The sequence below is a fragment of the Antedon bifida genome, chromosome 2 (assembly GCF_963402885.1).
Source record: "Antedon bifida chromosome 2, ecAntBifi1.1, whole genome shotgun sequence".
NCBI lineage: Eukaryota > Metazoa > Echinodermata > Crinoidea > Comatulida > Antedonidae > Antedon > Antedon bifida.
Window position 1 is genome coordinate 34,792,020 of NC_136227.1, and position 23,841 is coordinate 34,815,860.

The 23,841-nt window shown below is 35.0% G+C and overlaps 1 protein-coding gene and 1 pseudogene across 2 annotated transcripts; one reads left to right on the forward strand and one right to left on the reverse strand.

Annotated features, from left to right (window-relative positions):
• Positions 1–2: 2 nt before the first annotated feature.
• Positions 3–23,216, reverse strand: LOC144835663 (lymphoid-specific helicase-like; annotated as a pseudogene). Its single transcript, XR_013611089.1, has 11 exons — positions 23,104–23,216; positions 22,234–22,344; positions 21,759–21,884; positions 21,375–21,477; positions 20,982–21,140; positions 20,531–20,676; positions 19,817–20,047; positions 19,254–19,373; positions 18,826–18,942; positions 1,149–1,308; positions 3–963 (listed from the first exon to the last, which is right to left on the reverse strand). The product of XR_013611089.1 is annotated as a lymphoid-specific helicase-like (transcript).
• Positions 7,707–17,561, forward strand: LOC144834688 (uncharacterized). The gene is made up of 6 exons (XM_078689582.1): positions 7,707–7,809; positions 10,888–11,088; positions 11,824–12,330; positions 12,566–12,631; positions 12,752–12,814; positions 14,657–17,561. Exons 1-6 carry the CDS (start codon positions 7,707–7,709, stop codon positions 16,636–16,638), a joined length of 2,922 nt encoding a protein of 973 aa, XP_078545708.1. The 3' UTR covers positions 16,639–17,561.
• Positions 23,217–23,841: the final 625 nt, after the last annotated feature.

Genomic DNA, 23,841 nt, shown 5'->3' on the forward strand with positions numbered 1-23,841 from the left:
GTTATGGATTACCATTTATAGATTGGAATAATTAAAGGTTCTACTTAATTTTGAGATATATTTGTGTACAGTCTTTGATTTTCTTTTGTTGTAAGAGTAATAACACTTTGGTGCTAACAATAGTTTAAACCTGAACACTGTGTTGACTTGTAATAACACTTGGTGTTAACAATAGTTTAAACCTGAACACTGTGCTGACTTGTAATAAGACTTGGTGTTAACAATAGTTTAAACCTGAACACTGTGCTGACTTGTAATAACACTTGGTGTTAACAATAGTTTAAACCTGAACACTGTGCTGACTTGTAATAACACTTGGTGTTAACAATAGTTTAAACCTGAACACTGTGCAGACTTGTAATAACACTTGGTGTTAACAATAGTTTAAACCTGAACACTGTGCTGACTTGTAATAACACTTGGTGTTAACAATAGTTTAAACCTGAACACTGTGCTGTGCAGAAAACAACAGTAACTACTTGCATAGAAATAAATGTCATAAATACCATTAACAATCCCAGATTTCAATTTGTGCAATATTGGGTATACAGTATGTGAACCCAGTACTGTAGTAAATTTAAAGCCAGGAGCCATGGATTTGATGTGGATATCTTGATAGAGAATTAAATGAATATGCAGAGATCAAACTTGCAATAGATTGTTGAAGACAGGTTAGTTATCCTTCTCTAGCTGAGATCTTTAACTCCATGACATTTTCATCGCAGGATTCCAGAACCTTAAACGCTTCATTCTCCTTTACTGGTTTCAATTTCTTTCCCGCATTATTCCCAACAAGGTCGCTGCGATCCAATAGGAGCTCAAGATCGGCGTCGCTGATGACTTGTTCTTTACAGTTTTTGATAATGCCAGAGTGATCAGTGGAGCGTAACACTTTTAGTAGTTCCATGGGATCCATCACAGCTTTTGAGTCTCTCACCATAGTTTTACTGCCTTTGAATTTACCTAAAGAACAAAAGAAGATAATGAATTTTTGAAATGAATGAGAACAATCAATGCCTAGAAGTTTGCATACCACTGTAGATGTCTATAAAACAATATGATTAATTTAACGTATTTATTTGAATAAAACGCCCCGGGCGTTTATTGTTCAGGAGGGTTTTTAGGGAGGTGTGAAAGACAAAACTGACCTTGATGAATGACCATCTTCTCCAGCTTCCTCTTTGCAGCTGCTCTCTCCACTATCTTCTGGTCAATGGTGTTAATGGTCACTAACCTGTACACAATCACTGGCTTTTCTTGACCAATTCTGTGGCATCTATCTTGGGCTTGTAGATCTGACTGTGGATTCTATAATACAACTATAAATGCTACTTTACAATGTATTGAAAGTCACTACACTAAAACAAACATTACACCACAAGCTTGTGACTAATTATTATAACATGGGTTAACGGATGTAGCCAATCAGACGCGCTGAAATGAGTCACATGTGCGCTCTTTATTTTTTCACTATCATGCACTCGAGTGCACAAAGTGCGCAGCAAAAAAGCATATTGCACTCTGTGTGTAAATTGTATGGCAGATTATTGACCACGCTGTAATAAAATGTAGTAATTATTTATTTAACTTACTCAATCACTGTCATATATAATGACTGTGTCAGCTGTTGTCAAGTTGATGCCTAACCCACCAGCTCTTGTTGAAAGCAGAAAGATGCAATAATCAGGATCATTGCTGAAATTACTAATCTGACAAAGATAATAACACAACTTTTTTCAACTAATTTTCAATCATTGAAAAACAAATATATATAACTGATATATTGTATTAAAAAGATAATTATTATTAATTGCTTTTGGACGTGTAAAAATTAAGACAAACACATTTGTCAACTGAATTAAGTTTTCTCTTTACTCTGACGTATTCTTGAATGCTTACATGTTGTCTATCAGTATAAACATTCTTGCACTCATTCTTAAAAGAAAACAGAAACGTAATAATACAGCATGCAGTAGGCCTAGTTGCTGCTAAAATCAGAATGTGAAATGTCTATATCAACTGGCCATTAATTGTGCATTAACTATAATTTACATTTACAAATTGGTAAAAACAACATATAGTTGTTTCTTTACTCTGTATCCATGAGTGCTTTACCTGTCAACAGCCATCTAGACGACAGTAGTTCTGTCTCTGTACACAAGGAGGTATCTATAATCTGTAGGTCTAATGGTCGTATTGGAGGTATATTATAATATAATAACTCTATGTGGTTTGTGTAGCAGCTGTTATCTTCACGTATGTCACGCACTGTCATCCTGCTCTGAGAAGATGAGGAAAATTTCGATCAGACATTGAGAGGTCATCTAGGTAGGGCCAGGCCTAGGCTACTAAACTAGGCTAGTTAGAATTCACACTCCTCTGACTCTCCAGTTTTTGTGGGCTAGAAATAAGGGAGAAAAGTGTGGTGGCTGGCTGCTGTGGTGGTGGAGGGATAATTGATGAGTTCATAATTGTCACGTTAGTTAGGTGCCAGGCAGGCTGCGGCACCAGTAGAGTCCAGCGCAATACCAAATAAGAAACAAACTATAAACACCCAGCTTACCTAAGTTTTGTGTGTCTTAGAAGAAACTACAACAGGCCTATAGGCCTACACCTTATTATTCATAAAGGCCGCGCTGTGTGGATTGATACCAAATCATTAACCACCTCTGCTGCATGCTCTATAGAAACCAAAGAGCGCCTTCAACGGACAACATGAGACCGTACTAGTTTTTGAAAAATAATTTATTTTACCAATTTAATTTTTCCTCACTATGTCGATGTGTCAAAATATAACCCAATTCGTTTATTTTTTTTTCTACCAGCATTAAATAAAATTCAACAACGATTGTTTTGTAATATTTTCGGCACAGTGAGATGCGATAATGCTGAGTCATCATGAGGACGGTACAAAGATGCATCAGCATAGCATAAAAACACTATAGCAAAAATATGTAAAAGGTATAAAAATGATGAATGCCGACTGGACAAAGAAAGGCAATGGAAGAATATGAGAATTGTTTGAAGGTTTGCATGAAGAAATCAAATGTTTATATAAAGTTTGCAGTACATCTCCAATTAGTTCTGAAATGAATGAATTGAGTTTCTCGACGTTTCAATCAATAGGCCGAATTTACTTTGATGATCGTCCTCTGAGAAAACAAACTCCTCACTCCTAAGGACGATCATAATATGGATGGGACAATAAAAGCATAATATTGATCGAAACGTCAGTTATTTTCAGAAGCAAACGTTTTATTTAAAAATTCTATTACATGTATTTATCCTCTTATACATTTAAACCGAGGGTTCTGTGTGTTTTTCCAAAAATAGTGTAATTTTGAGTGAATAAGTATAGACTTCAGTAATCCTATTGTGCTTCTACAGAAAGACCTGCACTAAACTGTGGAATAGCTTTTGTGACGTCACAGCCAAAGTCAATAGCGGCATGTGATTGTGATATTAAAGTTGACCTAAAAGGGTGCAGTTGCTTCCAAATGAATATTGGAATAATTGATAGTTCTTTTGCAATTTTTATTTGTATAAGTGTGTTTGGGTAAAATCATCAATATATCTACCAGAAAAATCACAAATTGCAATTTTAATGTTAGTATAAGTCGGACGGATACATTTGTTTGTTTTATTTGGTGCAATCAACATACCAAGGATTACCCTTAGATCTAGAAGAGCTATCCAATGGGGTACAATCAACATACCAAGGATTACCCATAGAGCTAAGCTATTCAATGGGATACAATCAACATACCAAGGATTACCCTTAGATCTAGAAGAGCTATCCAATGGGGTACAATCAACATACCAAGGATTACCCTTAGCTAGAAGAGCTTTCCAATGGGGTACAATCAACATACCAAGGATTACCCATAGAGCTAAGCTATTCAATGGGGTACAATCAACATACCAAAAGGATTACCCTTAGATCTAGAAGAGCTTACCAATGGGGTACAATCAACATACCAAGGATTACCCATAGAGCTAAGCTATTCAATGGGGTACAATCAACATACCAAGGATTACCCAGAGCTAAGCTATCCAATGGGGTCCTTATAACAAAAACATAGAAATATTCACAAAAATATAACAACAGTTCACAATACATCAGTCTGGCTATGCACATTACTAACATAAAGCTTTATAACACGTTTATACTCATTAGGTGTTTTTATACCTTTTATGTTTGATGGAAGATTATTCCAATCTTTAATATAGTATGATAATAAAATGTTTTCGAAGCTAACACTTTTATATTAGGAATTACAAAATGTTCATTAATTTCCTCGTACAGTACATATGTTGTTGTTTAGAAATATTTGTAAAATAGTCTGCTAAAAAAGTGGAATCTACATCATGGTATATCTTATAGGCGTGGACCAATACCTGAAGTCTATCTTAGAAATTTAACTCTGTTGTTTATGTTCAGATACGGTAACCAACAGCTTTTAGCTGTTCGTGACCAATGTGTGCCCTAGGGGAAATGTGTGCCCTAGGGGCAATGTGTGCCCTAGGGGCAATGTGTGCCCTAGGAGCAATGTGTGCCCTAGGGGCAATGTGTGCCCTAGGGGCAATGTGTGCCCTAGGGGAAATGTGTGCCCTAGGGGAAATGTGTGCCCTAGAGGCAATGTTTGCCCTAGGGGCAATGTGTGCCCTAGGGCCAATGTGTGTCCTAAGGGCAATGTGTGCCCTAGGGGTAATGTGTGCCCTAGGGCCAATGTGTGCCCTAGGGGCAATGTGTGTCCTAGGGGCAATGTGTGTCCTAGGGGCAATGTGTGCCCTAGGGGCAATGTGTGCCCTAGGGGAAATGTGTGCCCTAGGGGCAATGTGTGCCCTAGGGGAAATGTGTGCCCTAGAGGCAATGTTTGCCCTAGGAGAAATGTGTGCCCTAGGGGAAAGGTGTGCCCTAGGGGCAATGTGTGCCCTAGGGCCAATGTGTGTCCTAGGGGCAATGTGTGCCCTAGGGGTAATGTGTGCCCTAGGGCCAATGTGTGCCCTAGGGGCAATGTGTGTCCTAGGGGCAATGTGTGCCCTAGGGGCAATGTGTGCCCTAGGGGAAATGTGTGCCCTAGGGTCAATGTGTGCCCTAAGGTCAATGTGTGCCCTAGGGGCAATGTCGAGAATAAACTGTACAATTTTGTTTAGGGTTACCTGGAGTTTATTTTGAAGGAATGACGTTATACCAGAATACCAGTCTGTATACACTAAATTAATTAATGCAGAGCATAAAAGTTTCCTACTAGCCTACCTGTTGTACAGAAATTTCAATCTGGTGGTCGAATTTGCTTTTTTCATAATACATGTAAAGTATTCTTCATTTGAAATACAGTTATCAATTTGTAAACCAAGGTGCTTATGGAATCATGACTAAGGATATATCATTATAAAAGTGATTTTGAAATTCTCAATATTTTAAACTTTTCTTTCAACAAAATGCATTCTGTTTTTTGTGGGTGCATGGACAACTTATTTTGAACTACCACTTGTAACATAATTCCATACCATGACCTAGTTAATGTGAAATGTATAATGGATCACAATGAGCCACCAATAAGGCACTGTCATTGGCATATAATAATAGTTTGCAATCATTATCAATACAAATAGACATATCGATAATATAACAAATAAAAAGAAGCGGGCCTAAAATACTGCCCTGTGCGTACATTGTAATGTTGGGGTAAAGCGTAATCAAAACGGTACTGGAGTCTGGGTTTGGTCTACTAGCGTTCCTGCGCCTAACTCATCATCCATTCATAGAAGCCTTGATCAGGGAGGTATTATACCTCCCTGCCTTGATGAAGTAAGCGCAGCCTACGTGGTGGTAACCATAGAACGGTCCCGAGATAACGACTATACTTCGGCTTTACAGTAGTCGATAGAAGATTGAAATATTGTTAGAGATAGAGTATACGATGTTTGATTATTAGTCTGGGCTCCAGACGGAGTTTTGTAATAATATAAATATTTTTGCACATATGGCGTTTCATACGTGTATTACTTGAGTTTGGATACTCCGTCTGGGGGAAACACGCATAAGTCACGTGGTTTGACACCAAGAATTCTTGGTGCATAAATTATCCAGTTGACTAGTTTCAGCCGCATGCCATTGGCTACTCACTCGTACGTCGTTTTAATATTCATATTTCAGACTTTCAAAGACTCAACATCTAAGACGATGCGCATGCGCTATGTTACGTTTAAGGTTTAGACAATGTGTACTTGGTTGGGTACATTGATAAAAGTTTCTGAAGGCTAGAAATGATTTTATATGCCTAGTAGTCTGGTAAACATTTGATGAGATTTTTCCCAAGAACATGAAAACTCGTCTTGATATGATAGGCTAGCTTCTCCGCCAAATCAAACTTTGAATGGATCAGTTATTATGCGGAGAAAATTTGATTTAATTCCCACCCAGACCAGACCCTGTCCTGTTCTGTGTGGTGGTGTAGCCCTGTTGTGTGCCGGTCGGTAGTGGTATGTACCTTATTGGCGTTTTATTTGGCAGGTCACACGTACGAGTTGAGTAGCCCTACGAAGGAGGCCTAGGCCAGGACTAAACAATTAATAAACTTGGAAACACGATTTTATATTTCAACAGTTGTTCAGTCTCGATCGTACATTCAGCACTGTACGTACGTACTCGATCTTTTTCATTTTGAAACAAAATGATCATTGGTTGATTCGAAATCCATATTTACATACCGCCCGCCCCATATAGCCAAATACGGTATGATAACCTACGTCATTCTTATCGGATGTTTGCGGTCTGCAAATCGATTTCTATACGTGTTTCACAAGTCTGTATTTTCAAACAAAAATCGCGGTCGAAATAAAAACAAATAAATTTAAAAAAAGACAATAAATACAGACTTGGGGCAAGTCTATTTGATTATGTGTAGATGTGTGACTAGACTTGCCCCAAGTCTGTATTTATTGTCTTTTTTTTTATTTATTTGTTTTTATTTCGACCGCGATTTTTGTCTGAAAATACAGACTTGTGAAACACGTATAGAAATCGATTTGCAGACCGCAAACATCCGATAAGAATGACGTAGGTTATCATACCGTATTTGGCTATATGGGGCGGGCGGTATGTAAATATGGATTTCGAATCAACCAATGATCATTTTGTTTCAAAATGAACGGATCGAGTACGTACGTACGTACAGTGTGCTGAATGTACGATCGAGACTGAACAACTGTTGAAATATAAAATCGTGTTGCCAAGTTGTTTTGTTTATTAATTGTTTAGTCCTGGCCTAGGCCTCCTTCGTAGGGCTACTCAACTCGTACGTATGACCTTCCAAAAACGTCAATAAGGTACATACCACCACCGACCGGCACACAACAGGGCTACACCACCACACAGAACAGGACAGGGTCTGGGTGGGAATTAAATCAAATTTTCTCCGCATAATAAATGATCCATTCAATGTTAGATTTGGCGGAGAAGCTATAGCCTATCATATCATATCAAGACGAGTTTTCATGTTCTTGGGAAAAATCTCATAAAATGTTTACCAGACTACTTGGCATATAAAATCATTTTTAGCCTTCAGAAACTTTCATCAATGTACCCAAGTACACATTGTCTAAACGTAACATAGCGCATGCGCATCGTCTTAGACGTTGAGTCTTTGAAATTCTGAAATATGAATATTAAAACGACGTACGAGTGAGTAGCCAATGGCATGCGGCTGAAACTAGTCAACTGGATAATTTATGCACCAAGAATTCTTGGTGTCAAACCACGTGACTTATGCGTGTTTCCCCAGACGGAGTATCCAAACTCAAGTAATACACGTATGAAACGCCATATGTGCAAAAATATTTATATTTTTACAAAACTCCGTCTGGAGCCCAGACTAATGTGTGACTTGTTCTTGTTCTATTATCCAAATGATGTTCCGTATAAGGAGATGAAGATAGTAGTTGGGTGTAATGATTTTGTATATCATTTAATTATCCTAGACTGTATATTATGCGATAAATATTATTTTATATATATTTTTTAAATATTTATTGTTATGATTATAATATTAATAAAAGGTAAGAGGTGTAAAATGATATAAATATATTTAGAGTTAGTATATGAATTATTGCACAAAGGGAGTTCAGATACCAGATCAGAAGCAATTTTACAAAAATAGTTATTAAAATGATTAGATATAGTACAAGTTTTAAAACATTTATTGCCGTCTATATTTATACAAAAATTTGAATTCTCATTTCTTTTAGTATTTAATCCAATTCACTTGTTTAGGTGTTTCAATAACATTCATTTTGCAGTTTTTAAATATTATTTAAAAAGATTCTAGGTAATTTTCTAAAAATACTTTCTATGGAATTTTGAATTGGATATTTATAGACGTCGTACGACGCTGCCGATATAATCGTGTACATTGTGTTTCAACAGAAAGACAGTTAGACCGTGGAAAAGTTTTTGTGACGTCACGGACAAAGTAAATATAGCATACATATACGTGGATTATTAATAATAATTACACAGTAGTTGACGTCAAAGGGAGTGGTGCAGTTGCTGCTACAAATCGTCACATTTTACTGTATCGGTATATTGATAGTCCAGATACGAGATCCAGTTACAGTCCAGTCTTAAGCCAATTGTAAGTTTACACTAATTATACAGTAGTTGACGTCAAAAGGAGTGGCGCAGTTGCTGCTACAAATCGTCACATTTAACTGTATCGGTATATTGATAGTCCAGATACGAGATCCAGTTACAGCCCAGTCTTAAGCCAATTGTAAGTTTACAATTTCATTTTAATTAGTTCGGAACATTTATTTGCAAAACAATAATGAGAATATAGATGTACTAGTTCTGACTTAGTTGGAGGATAGGGTGTGGCTTAACGTGGAAGACATGTCTTGTTATATAACTGAACGTAGGCCCTATTCCACATAGAGGATAGGGTATGGCTTCACGTGGAAGTTGTCTTGTTATATAACTGAACATAAGCCCATTCCCCAAAATAATCGTAACAACAAACAGCGAGTTTCTGTGAACAGAAGAATGCCATCACAACAGGGAGTTGTCCCTGATCACAATAAACAATATATCATAATAATATAGGCATAAGATATAATACTTCTGCTTATATTTTAAGTAGGGTTCTAGTAATAAGGCTACATTCAATTTATACGCAATGAATCAAATATCTTGAAATCATTGAAAGTTCTATTCTATCCAACTTGACCGAATATAATAATAAAAAGGAAGTCAGACTACAGTAATGGAGTCCGGAACGATGCTTCTTTGTCTTTGTATGTTTTCGGCTCTCTTGTCTCATCTTCCGTTTCTTTTCTTTTCTTGTCCCACTTCTTCATGAGTCAGACAGGGAACCAGCCTTCCTATAAAGATACTTATGTATCATCTCGAGCAGACATGTTTTCGGTTCTCTTGTCTCTCTTCCGTTTCTTTTCTTGTCCCACTTTTTCATGAGTCAGACAGGGAACCAGTCTTCTTAAGATACTTATGTATCATCTCGAGCAGACATGTTTTCGGTTCTCTTGTCTGTCTTCCGTTTCTTTTCTTGTCCCACTTTTTCATGAGTCAGACAGGGAACCAGCCTTCCTATAAAGATACTTATGTATCATCTCGAGCAGACATGTTTTCGGTTCTCTTGTCTCTCTTCCGTTTCTTTTCTTGTCCCACTTTTTCATGAGTCAGACAGAGAACCAGCCTTCTTAAGATACTTATGTATCATCTCGAGCAGACATGTTTTCGGTTCTCTTGTCTCTCTTCCGTTTTTTCTTCTATTGTCCCACTCCTTTCCTCTATGATTCAGACAGGGAACCAGCCTTCCCTAAAATACTCCGTTTTATAAAACTACTGTATAATATGAAGCAGAACGAAGCATTTTGGCCTCAAGCCTTAGATCCTAGCTCTCACTTGAACTTTCTTTTTCGACTTAGAACTCGGACTCTTTTTGCTTCGATATCTTGCCTCTTTATAGGGGGTTTAGGCTCCACACTGTAAGTCAATTAATCGATGCTGATTGGTTAAGTTCCTTTGTTTTTGGTACTTAACTTCTAAGAATTGTTTATTAATGCTTTGATGCTTGATGTTTCCATAATCTCCAGATGTTATTTACAATAATAAATAATAACTATAAGAATTATTCAATAATCTAAAGCATTGTCTACACTATCACATTTTATGTGACAAAACAATGTGATGTGCCTATATATGGACATTATGATGTCATAGCACTAGCATATTTGGGCATATCACTACCATATTTGAGAACATCACACTTTTTTTGTCAAACTAGTTTGATAGTGTAGACAGAGCTTTAGACAAAATTCAGATAATGACTAAGATATTCTCAGTCAAATAAAGTGGAATGTAAAATAACTAAAAAAAAATATTCAGAAATAAGAAATACACGGGCCCTTACATCAAGATAATATTCTTGCGGAGGTAGAACACAACAACATGATTGCCTAATAGGTTCACAAGTAGTAAAACTTGAAACTAATCTAAATTATAATCACTAATTGGAACACTGATCTTACCATTGAGAAGCTTTTTCCATGATCTTAGGTTACAATTAAAAGGGTTTAAAAATGACTCACAAACACACACATAAGCTATCCGTCTAATCACTAAACCTATAATTTTGTTGCTGTTTGTGAAATGTTTTATAGGTGTTTTGTATTGTAAGTGTGTGTGTGTTTTAATAAACTCAATGATTGGCACCAATTAAATAGAATTTCTTTAAAAAGTCTATTACAGTTATTGATATTATACATTTAAATCGAGGATTCTGACGTGTGTTTTTCTAAAAATAGTATCTGTGTAATTTTGAGTGAATAAGTATAGACTTCAGTAATCCTATTGTGTATCTACAGAAAGACCTGCACTAGACTGTGGAACAGCTTTTGTGACTTCACGACCAAAGTCAATAGCGGCATGTGATCGTGATATTATTAAAGTTGACCTCAATGGTGCAGTTGCTGCTACGAAATCGTCAACGATTGACTTCATCGGAATAATAAGTACATACAATTTAGTACGAGATCCTGTACAGTCCAGTTTTAAATCAATAATGTGTAAGTTTGCAAAATAGATTTCATTTAATTTGTTCGGAACATCCATGAGATACTGCCAAAGCAATAATAGGTTGAATATATATCTAATATTATTTATGCTTATAGTTATTTTTATTTATACGCGTATACGATCGAGGGAGAGTGCATGTTTTGGAAAATGACTACTACACACCGGGCCCACACATAATAATAAAACAGCCAGTCGCGTTTCTCTCCGGTAATGTGGCCATCACAATAAACAAAATATCTGCTTTTGTTTTATTTGTTTATTTTCGGCTAAATTTGATAAGACTACTTATGTGTTTAGTTTGCCACTGATTGCCGAACCTGACCATAATCCTAGAGGTAGTCTTCATAGCAAAACTTTAAAGTTGAACATTATAAATGGCCCGGATTCTCTAAACAAATGGAACACACTTGGGGACGCAAATAAATACGCGCGCAACGCAAGTAAACAATCAATCAATCATGTCGCGCGCGATGGCTCATTTCGACTGTCGCGCGCTTGTCAATTGCAATGAAAACGTATGAAACGACAGCATAAATATACATCCTATATTAATGCCGGGAAGTAGATTTATTTATTTTTAAATTAAATTCTTTTTTAGAAATGAAGACAGAAAATTGACACCATGGCAACAGGTAACAACAAATAATGATTGTTTATTGTGTTGCATTGAGTAACAGTAGTGTTTTGAAATCAGTTTTTATAATTTTATGTTTTCATAATTGTAGATTTTAATCTGGATTTAGTGAACGTTTCAACTTGGTATGATGACCACCACCTCCTCCGACAGCTGCAAGTTTTATACCGAGATTTAATTGCAGTAACGGACATAGACAAAGCACGTAAAACGATAGACTTACTACACCAATTAATTAAATCAGGATATTTGAGTTCGAGCGAGCTATCTTTACTTTACCAAACAATCAAAATAACTCAAACGTTTGGTGTCATCAAAGTTCTCCAACAATCTTTTCTCGATCTTCAAGAAATCAAGATTACACATTTCACCCCATATCGACACTGGATTGTCAATTTAGGAAATGCACTGACCAAAGAAGATATCGGCAAAATTGATGCACTGTACAATAGTAGTGCGTTAAAGAATTATGAAGATGTCTGGAGTATGATTTGGGATTTGGAGAACAGAAACATACTTTGTAAAGAAAGAAAAGAAGAGTTTATTAACGATCTAAGTAAGATTGGACTGGAATCAAGAGTGAAACCTCCGACTGAAGGTAAGTTAGTGCGAATGGGAACAAACATTATAATTATAACAACATTACATCCACAAACATTATACAGTATAACAACATTACATCCACAAACATTAAGTCCAGAGTCCGAATTAATTATGTTTCTTTTTGTTATGTTAGTTTCTTATACCTAATGAATTAATGCTCCAAATTGACATTTTTAAAAAGAGGTATAGAATATTATTGTACATTTAGATTTTGTCATTTATTAAAACAGGTCACGTGGCGAACAGTAGTAATGATCAAGAACAGGGAATGCGAGAAGAGGTTAAATCAGAAACAGGTTAGTTACTAATAATGTACCGCAGGCTTATAATTTTGCTCTCAATCGGAAATTTTTAGGTAAAATATTAATAATTGTCTTTTAATTTTTTTTCTTATTCAAATGTGATTATTAAAACAGGGCAAGTGGCGACCAGTAGTAATGAACAACAAGGAATGCCAAAAGAGGTTAAATCAGAAACAGGTTAGTTGCATTCAGAATAATAATACAGTATTTAAACAAAATCCTTTTTGATGTTTAATTCCAATCCTGACCCACACAGAGAACGATATAATAATTAAGAAGCTTCATTGTTTTAAAAACGATATGTTGTTAACATCATAATAAGTAAGACTCGTATTACACATATTCTTATTCTTTGAGATCCAATAAGCTTAATTCTAATCCGCATTACAAAGTTTGTTTACTGAATACAAATAAAAATAGGTCTTCTAAAAAGTTAGATTTCAGAGTAGGCCCTAAATAATATGTTTTATCAATTTAGATGAATTAAAAATTGTGTTTGCCGCCCTCTATATTTCCGCCTGCGCTACAATTCAATGAAAAACCGAAAGTTGCAACAATAACTTCATTAACCATAAAGTGTGTGATTAAAGTTTATGATACTGGCGAAAAAATAAACAACAATAATATATATATACATTGGCAAATTTGAAGGTGTATACTTGGCCTCGTACTACATTTCTGTAACAATCAAACATTCTTAAAGCATTAAAAATATGAGATAAGTAGTAGTAATTAGTACGGTCTATTTTTTTTAATTTTTAATTCATTTATATGTAATTTTACTTTCTATGGACCAGAGATTCCGAGATAAAAGATTGAATGAATGATAAAATCACATCGTCTTACTTTAATTTTGCTCATTTAATAATAGTTAATTTGATAAAATGTCTTCGTAAAACAATTGATGAGATTTTGTAATCAAATTCAAAAATAGTAATTCACCGAAATATTTCATGTACTGTAGTTACAATCATCTTAGTTCAAATAACATTGTTAAAATTAATGCTATATTCTGTTTGCCGCCTTCTATAATCCCTTTTATTTTCATGGATACAGCATTAAGGCCTATAAATGCACAATTGTGTATGCCAATTGGCATAAAATTGAGGATAATCATAAATAAATGTGATTATGACGTAGATAATTGTTAATTCAGTTTCAATCATAAACATCTTACGTAACCTTTTAACCTAATAATAAATAAATAAAAAACATGTCACACGCAGTGCTGGTGTATTCTCTTTTCACGAAAAACCAAAGAATAGAATACGTAAAATCAATATATTTAATATAGCAAACGCGTGTTTACAACAGCAGCTCCCCGATATTACCAGTTAGTTTTAATTTAGAATAAATGGCAAGGTTTTAAATTAAATTAATTCGTACACGAGTGCATGATTTCAATTTTGAATAAAAGAAAATGTATTTACAGTTTTAACTTTTCCTATTAAAATTAATTGTCAAAACTATCACTTTGAACGCAATTTATATTATTTCTGTTATTTCTTATTTCTTTCGTATTAAGAAAAAACGTTGTACCGAGATGCCTGAAAATCTTTAATTTGTTATACTGGTAGTATTTGTAATACTTTTTTATTTCACCTACAAGAAAGTGATACATGCGTGTTTTACAAAGCTAATGTCGTAAAAAGTGAATGTATAAAAATCAGCTTTCATCATCAATGACCACATTAGCACTAGCACGTCACATTAGGTTTTACCATATAAGCGGTGGATTGCTCTACATTGAAACGGTTGTTACGATTTGCTGGCGACCACCAGTCGTTTTAACAGAGTTTTCTTTCTGATTGATAATAAATTGTGTTTGTCGCCCTCTATATTATTTACTCGGTTTACTACTTCGACGGGCCGCGTAATTTTTTTTTCTAGGACGAACGTGGGCAGAAATCATGAATACCAGTACTACCTATTGTATTACAGTACTAGAAATTGCAAGGCCCTTATTAAATAAAATTTAATTTACTAAATATTGTTTTTGCCATTTTTCTTCGCATCTAGACTTAATTGAAGAATATCTGCTTCAAAGACAAAGGGAATTGTGCAGCCAGGCCAGTATATTTACACCAGCAACAATGCGTGATAGATACAGTGTTGACATTTCGCAGATGTTCACTGATTTGGAACTACGCAAAGAAGCTAAAAATAATAATGGAAGCAAACCAACAACATTAACAGAAGTGATAGATGTTATCAGTTCCACACCTGGATGTAGAGCTCTTATAGATGGCGAGGGTGGGATAGGTAAAACTACCATATTAAGGCATTTATCATACAACTGGGCTACGGCTACTCAATCAATGAAATCATTTGAAGATAAAATTGTATTTCTTTTAAGTGTAAGGGATTTAAAAAAGGATGATAACATTTCCGATCTAATTGTAAAGCAACTGGATATGGAAGATTTTAATTTAGAAACAGATCTCCCAGATGATCCACGGTTAATTAAGAAATTCATGAAGAAGAATGACAATAAAGTTGTACTGCTACTAGATGGCTTAGATGAATTAAGATTTAATAATCCAAGCGTACTTAGTCTTTTCAAAAAGAACAACTTAAAAAACAGTACTGTGATACTTACTTCACGATCAGAAAACATAGATGAATTCGTAAAAACATGTGACGTACATGTAAGAGTTAATGGATTTAACAAAGAGAGCATAGGAAAGTATATTGACAAACATTTTGAGTATTTTGAAAAACCACAATTGGGAAAATCCCTTAGACAAGAGTTGGATATTAACACATATGAGTCGTCGACGTCGGAGGAGGATTGCAAACATCCTGAAGCGTATGCAATGTGCAAAAACCCGATGCTACTTCTTTCACTTTGTATATTGTGGGAAGATAATCAAAGCCTCCCCGAAGATAAATCTGACCTATTTAAAGAACTATTTCGTAGTATTTTAAATCAGTTCAACAAACGAGAAAACATAACAAACATTTCTGATTTTGAAAAAACACCAGTGAAGTATGTAAATGCTATGATTTTATTAGGGAAATTTATGTATGATAGCTTAAAAGTAAACCAACTTTCAATCAACAAAACGGATTTGACTGAACATTCGAACAAAGATATGGTTGATATGGCCTTAAAACTCGGGTTCGTTTATGAAGAAGCACCAACTTTAAAATCTAAATTTGATAACATTTTTATGCCTCCTCACAAATTGGTAGTAGAGTCATTGGTAGGATTTTACTTGTGCAAATTGTGTGAAAGTGAAGGTATTGAGAATGAGTGCTCAGATGTACGAACATTACTTACACCATTGGATGATGATGAGTGGGAGGTGATACGAGAGAGTAAGCATTTATACAGAGCGACAGAGTTTGCAATTGGTTTCCTTGGTGATAAAGCTGGCGGTTTCCTCAAGCACTGGGTTACAGATCGTTTGTCAACATATCGCTATCTGTTGAGAAATTTAAACTTTGTTAAAAAACAACATGAAGATGCTGTGGTAAATGAATTAATTAATCACATGACAAGCAAAGATTTAGAAATAAATAATCATTTGGATGATATATCTACCTCCATAAGAATGTTTATTGATCACATTAGTCCAGGTGTACAATGTGACGGGCATTTCATACGTCTAATTATGCAATTGTATTGTATGCAATATCGTGGTAGTGTCACTCCCTTTTGTAGTAAGATGGCATTGGAGCGAAAGGGAAGAGTTATTGCACACATTTTAGGCATTCAAGATAAATGTTACATTGTTGGGATTGAGAATCTATCACGTGATGTATTTAATGACTTTGTTACAGAATGTTCTCTCAAACAAGTTCAATTAGCATTACATCATCTCTTTATCTATGATAGTAAACTTCACAACATTGATGTTAATACATTGTCTTCATTTCTCATTATGTGTCCTAAGCTGAGGTACCTTACCATGAGGGATTGCAATCTATCAGCTGACGTCATTCGTCACGTGTCTGAAAAGTGTTCAATAAGAAATATTGAATTTGATCATTATTAGTTTTCACTGATAACGTATGTTACTTCTACTATATAACAGACATATTTTTAAATCTCGCAGCAAGCAGGTGTCAATTTTTAATATCGCAAATAATTGCATTTCTAACATTAAATTTGTATTCAATATGACGACCTTTTATATATAAATCGTATAGTAGATTAAATCAATGATAATCTAAAACATTATACAATGTTTTTAAACATTTTATTTTGACATACTTACCACCTTCATCGACGGAGCGCGCGCGCGTACTTCTTCCGCACGCGGCACACTAGCAACGCAAGTAATAATTATTAACAGCTGTAGCATGCAGATAAACAAGAATGTTTGTTTCTTATTCATTATAATCTTTATAAGCTGTGCTGCCATATTTAATGAAAATGATTCTTTTATAATAATGCAATGTTTTTTACTTGATATATTGTATAGAATTGGTTGTGCGTGTTTTAAAGTAATTATGTGATAATATTATATTAAATGTAATTAATAGTAATACAACTCTTTATAATTAGGTTGGATGGTTAGATACTAAAAGTAAAGTGGTACAACTTGAAACTACAAAACATAACATGAACATAATGATCAAACGTAATTTGTTATCAAAAGCAGTTTTATTAAATGAAAACGTAATTAGAAATTATATTAACAAATAAACACATTATGAGATGTCTTTGGCACAGTAACAACAACAGAACAAAGTTGTAGTAGAATTTGTAAAACCAAAAATGACAAAAAATCAAAACAATGAAGACATTATATAATATAGTTTGATATCAATGAATTTTGCATTTAGTTTCATTGCTGTGTTTTTAAATATATTTTTTGATATAGAAATATAATTCTGTATAAAATAAATTTAAAGTTGATAAGTTATGGATTACCATTTATAGATTGGAATAATTAAAGGTTCTACTTAATTTTGAGATATATTTTTTGAGTCTTTGATTTTCTTTTGTTGTAAGAGTAATAACAGTTGGTGCTAACAATAGTTTAAACCTGAACACTGTGTTGACTTGTAATAACACTTGGTGTTAACAATAGTTTAAACCTGAACACTGTGCTGACTTGTAATAACACTTGGTGTTAACAATAGTTTAAACCTGAACACTGTGCTGACTTGTAATAACACTTGGTGTTAACAATAGTTTAAACCTGAACACTGTGCTGACTTGTAATAAAACTTGCTGTGCAGAAAACAACAGTAACTACTTGCATAGAAATAAATGTCATAAATACCATTAACAGATTTCAATTTGTGCAATATTGGGTATACAGTATGTGAACCCAGTACTGTAGTAAATTTAAAGCCAGGAGCCATGGATTTTATGTGGATATCTTGATTCTCCTTTACTGGTTTCAATTTCTTTCCCGCATTATTCCCAACAAGGTCGCTGCGATCCAATAGGAGCTCAAGATCGGCGTCGCTGATGACTTGTTCTTTACAGTTTTTGATAATGCCAGAGTGATCAGTGGAACGCAACACTTTTAGTAGTTCCATGGGATCCATCACAGCTTTCGAGTCTCTCACCATAGTTTTACTGCCTTTGAATTTACCTAAAAAAAACAAAATAAGATAATGAATTTTTGAAATGAATGAGAACAATCAATGCCTAGAAGTTTGCATACTACTGTAGAAGTCTATAAAACAATATGATTAATTTAACATACTTATTCGAATAAACGCCCCGGGCGTTTATTGTTCAGGAGGGTTTTTAGGGAGGTGTGAAAGACAAAACTGACCTTGATGAATGACCATCTTCTCCAGCTTCTTCTTTGCAGCTGCTCTCTCCACTATCTTCTGGTCAATGGTGTTAATGGTCACTAACCTGTACACAATCACTGGCTTTTCTTGACCAATTCTGTGGCATCTATCTTGGGCTTATAGATCTGACTGTGGATTCTATAATACAACTATAAATGCTACTTTACAATGCAATGAAAGTCACTACACTAAAACAAACATTACACCACCACAAGCTTGTGACTAATTATTAAAACATGGGTTCACGGACATAGCCAATCAGATGCGCTGAAATGAGTCACGTTTGCGCTCTTTATTTTTTCACTATCATGCACTTGAGTGCAAAAAGTGCGCAGCAAAAAAGCATATTGCACTCCGTGTGTAAATCGTATGGCAGATTATTGATCACGCTGTAATAAAATGTAGTAATTATTTATTTAACTTACCCAATCACTGTCATATATAATGACTGTGTCAGCTGTTGTCAAGTTGATGCCTAACCCACCAGCTCTTGTTGAAAGCAGAAAGATGAAATAATCAGGATCATTGCTGAAATTACTAATCTGAGAAAGATAATAACACAACTTTCTTCCACTAATTTTGAATAATTGAGAAAAACAAACATGATTTGTGGCTGCTACACAACCAACTGATATTAAAGATAATTATCATTAGGTGGACATTTTTGGTAAAAATTAAGACAAACACATTTTTCATCTTTTCTCAGTAAAAATATTCATAATACTAATTAACATAATACAGCAGAAGTTGCTAAAATCAGAATGTGTGTATCAACTTAATTCAGTATCATTTATATTTACAAGTTATTCCAAATAATTTTAAATTTCTTCTTCTTCACCATGCAGGTGTTTACCTGTTGTTGTCTCTCAGCAAAAGCCATGCTGCCATCTAGACGACAGTAGTTGTGGTTTCTTAGGTGGCAGTAATCTTCAAGTATGTCAAGCATTGAGGTCATCTGGGAAAAGATGAGGACCTACAGACAAACAGATCAGACATTGAGGTCATCTGGGAAACGATGAGAACCTACAGACAGACAAATATATCAGACACTGAGGTCATCTGGGAAAAGATGAGGACCTACAGACAAACATATCAGACATTGAGGTCATCTGGGAAAAGATCAGGACCTACAGACAAACAAACAAACATATCAGACATTAAGGTTATCTGGGAAAAGATGAGGACCTACAACAGACAAACAAACAAATATATCAGACATTGAGGTCATCTGGGAAAAGATAAGGACCTACAAACAAACAGACAAACATATCAGACATTGAGGTCATCTGGGAAAAGATCAGGACCTACAGACAAACAGATATATAATTCAGATGTTTTTATAAAATAATCTGGTACCAATTGCCAATTTCATTAACTTATTACAGTCTTTTAAACTAACATATTTAAGATTGATACCTTGTGTCCACGCTTCTTTAGTTCAGGTAACATTCTCTCCAACACTAAAGCTTTCCGCATGGCTTGACAAGATCCTCGTCAACTTTGAACTGTTGCGTGACCGGGTCAAGTGGATATTCCAGTAGGTAAGGATGGTTACAGCATTTTCTTAGTTGCATTACAATGTTTTGAAGCTTAATATTAACTACTGATTCTGTATTTGATGGGGTCTCACCTGGTGCAGTTGGTTCTCTGAAATAAATAATAAAAGGGGCATAAAGTAAAGTACTCATGGATGTTGTGCTGGTGGAGGTGGACATGGACACCCTCTCACCAGGTGCAGTCGCTTCTCTGAAATAAATAATAAAAGGGGTATAAAGTAATGTACTCATGGATGTTGTACTGGTGGAGGTGGACATGGACACCCTCTCACCAGGTGCAGTCGCTTCCCTGAAATAAATAATAAAAGGGGTATAAAGTAATGTACTCATGGATGTTGTACTGGTGGAGGTGGACAGGGACACCCTCTTACAAAATAGGTGCTAAGCATCTGTTCAGACTACAGGATATTATAAGATATAACACTAACCAACACCATACTACAAAGACTAATTTCAACAAGGTACCCACCTAAAACCCCATGCCACCTGATTACAACAAAATATTTTTCCCATTCAATCTTAACTTTTTGGTACTCACGCCTAGACTTCTCTACTACAACTATTGTAAACTCACTTGGCAAATGTGTCTCTAATCTTTTTGTACCAATCTTCAACATCATCAGATTCCTCATTTTCATTAAATACAATGGAGTAGTCAACCTTTTTAGAGCATCCTCTCTTGGGTCGACCTTTTGGGGTCAATGTTACCTCTTCTTTTTTCTGTGGAACAAAAGGATGCCAAGATGAGTGACAACAACATTCTTTTTATATACGTTTCAATAGTTTGGAACTTAATAACATAAGGCAGCTAAACAAACTATAGAAAGTGTGGCACTCAGGACTCAATTTTTTAACTTTTAGTTATCAACCAATCATTGGCTAATTCTTACTGCAATTTCTCAGCTGCAGAATCACGCCTCATTTATTTTAGCATGTGTTTCTAATTTCATGTTAACTAACACTCTGGCTTGTAGGCAGCTAGGTTGATTATAACAGAGCCATGGCACGTGATGCACTGTTCTTACCTTGGGTTTGACCTTATCAATAATTGACCTGTCTAGAGTTGATGCATAGAATTCTTGTTGAATACTCGTCATTGGTGCGTTTACAATGATCTCTTTCTTTGGAGGTATTGTCAGGTCAACATCTGATTTTAAGCGTCGTAATAAAAATGGCGTAAGAATCTATAAGATACCAACAGTTTTAATACAGAATAAAATTACCCACAGAAAATATCAACATTGATCTGTGCATGCATTAAAGCCAAGTATAATCTGTTCCGTTCTCATCGGGACTATAATTGGTTGATTTAACGTTTGGTCTGATAGACGGAGCAAAGTTTATGACGTCTCGCTCTGTTAATTACCGTTCCCTTCGTTTTTGATCTAAGACACTGTTAACTGATTTGTTGGCAGTACCTGGTGCATCATGGATATAACATGTTGTTCTCTCTCCTTAGCTACAATGGCTTCTTCATCTTCATGACTTGAAAATGAATTAAAATCAAACCAGGATTCAAACCTGAAAAATAAGATAAAGGAAATTTATATCCACATCAGTTTTGTTCTTATACAGAGGGAAATTGTTTGGTGGGCAGTGATTGACATGTTTGCCTTTCACACCTGCTCCGGAAAATAAAAATTGCGTTGCATTTTGTTTTCACAACACGCCATGTGCCAATCTTATGTAACTGCATGACGCATCATGAAAACAAAAAGTAACTAATGCTGTATGACGAACAATCTGTTGCGAAACTCAACTGGAGCAGGACCGGATCCAAATTGATAACAATTACTACTTACGTTTGTAGATCATCAAACACTTCTGGTAGTAAGAAGTTTAACATAGACCACAACTCAGACAGGTTGTTTTGAAGTGGGGTACCAGTAAGTAGAAGTCTGTTGGCAGATTGGTACGTCTTTAGTTCTCTAAAATAAACATAGTTGAATACAAACAAATTTATCTTACCACTTTATTATTTAAATAGCTTGTATCAAGTTGGAGGCTAAGTTGTACTGCTATAAATTCATTATAAACATGTTAGGATATTTCTCTAAACATGATGGTGTGTTCCAAACAGTGAAAGTGGTAGATAAGACTAGGTTAAGAACAGACTTAAGTTGGTATGTGAAATATAAGCTGGGTAGAATCAATTTAGGTTAGGCTCAACTTCACTCAGCACAAATACTTCTTTACATATGACACTCTGTGTGTAAATTGTATGGCAGATTATTGACCACGCCGTAATAAAATGTAGTAATTATTTATTTATCTTACCCAATCACTGTCATATATAATGACCGTGTCAGCTGTTGATGCCTATAACCCACCAGCTCTTGTTGAAAGCAGAAAGATGAAATAATCAGGATCATTGCTGAAATTACTAATCTGACAAAGATAATAACACAACTTTTTTCAACTAATTTTTAATCATTGAAAAACAAATATATATAACTGATATATTGTATTAAAAAGATAATTATTATTAATTGCTTTTGGACGTGTAAAAAATTAAAACACATTTGCCAACTGAATTAAGTTTTCTCTTTACTCTGACGTATTCTTGAATGCTTACATGTTGTCTATCAGTAAAAACATTCTTGCACTCATTTTCTTAAAAAAAAAACCAGAAACGTAATAATACAGCATGCAGTAGGCCTAGTTGCTGCTAAAATCAGAATGTGAAATGTCTATATCAACTGGCCATTCTTCATTGTGCATTCACTATAATTTACATTTACAAATTGGTAAAAACAACATAGTTGTTTCTTTACTCTGTATCCATGAGTGCTTACCTGTCAACAGCCATCTAGACGACAGTACTGCCCTGATTTACGAAAGGGCATTATCTCAAAAATTTTTCTGATTCAGATCAGACATTTCATGAGGTCATCTAGGTAGGGCCAGGCCTAGATAGTAGTAGGCTACTAAACTAGGCTAGTTCGCATTCACACTCCTCTGACTCTCCAGTTTTTGTGGGCTAGAAAAGGGAGAAAAGTGTGGTGGCTGGCTGCTGTGTGTGGTGGTGGTGGAGGGATAATTGATGAGTTCATTATTTTCACGTTAGTTAGGTGCCAGGCAGGCTGCGGCACCAGTAGAGTCTAGCGCAATACCAAATAAGAAACAAACTATAAACACCCAGCTTACCTAAGTTTTGTGTGTCTTAGAAGAAACTACAAACGGCCTAGGCCTCCTACACCTTTTATATTAATTAATTATTATTCATAAAGGCCGCGCTGTGTGGAGTGTGGATACCAAACCATTAACCACCTGCTCTATAGAAACCAAAGAGCGCCCTCAACGGACAACATGAGACCGTACTAGTTTTTGAAAAATAATTTATTTTACCAATTTAATTTTTCCTCACTATGTCGATGTGTCAAAATATAACTCAATTCGTTTATTTTTTGTTCAACCAGCATTAAATACAATGCAACAACAATTGTTTTGTAATATTGTCGGCACAGTGACGATGCGATAATGCTGAGTCATCATGAGGACGGTACAAAGATGCAACAGCATAGCATAAAAACAATATCAAATGTAAAAGGTATAAAAATGATGAATGCCGACAGGACAAAGAAAGACAATGGAAGAATATGAGAATTGTTTGAAGGTTTGCATGAGAAATCAAATGTTTATATAAAGTTTGCAGTACATCTCCAATTAGTTCTGAAATGAATGAATTGAGTTTCTCGACGTTTCAATCAATAGGCCTAATTTACTTTGATGATCGTCCAGTCTGAGAAAAAAAACTCCTCACTCCTAAGGACGATCATAATATTTATGGATGGGACGATAAAAGCTTAATATTGATCGAAACGTCAGTTATTTTCAGAAGCAAACGTTTTATTTAAAAATTCTATTACATGTATTTATCCTCTT

Bases quoted from the DNA above. Each gene is read 5' to 3' on its own strand.
- LOC144834688 (XM_078689582.1), top strand. From the start codon at position 7,707: ATGCGGCTGAAACTAGTCAACTGGATAATTTATGCACCAAGAATTCTT. The intron at 11,089-11,823 runs GTAAGTTTGCAA...TCATAATTGTAG, and splicing joins CAGTTTTAAATCAATAATGT to ATTTTAATCTGGATTTAGTG. The intron at 12,815-14,656 runs GTTAGTTGCATT...CTTCGCATCTAG, and splicing joins AGAGGTTAAATCAGAAACAG to ACTTAATTGAAGAATATCTG.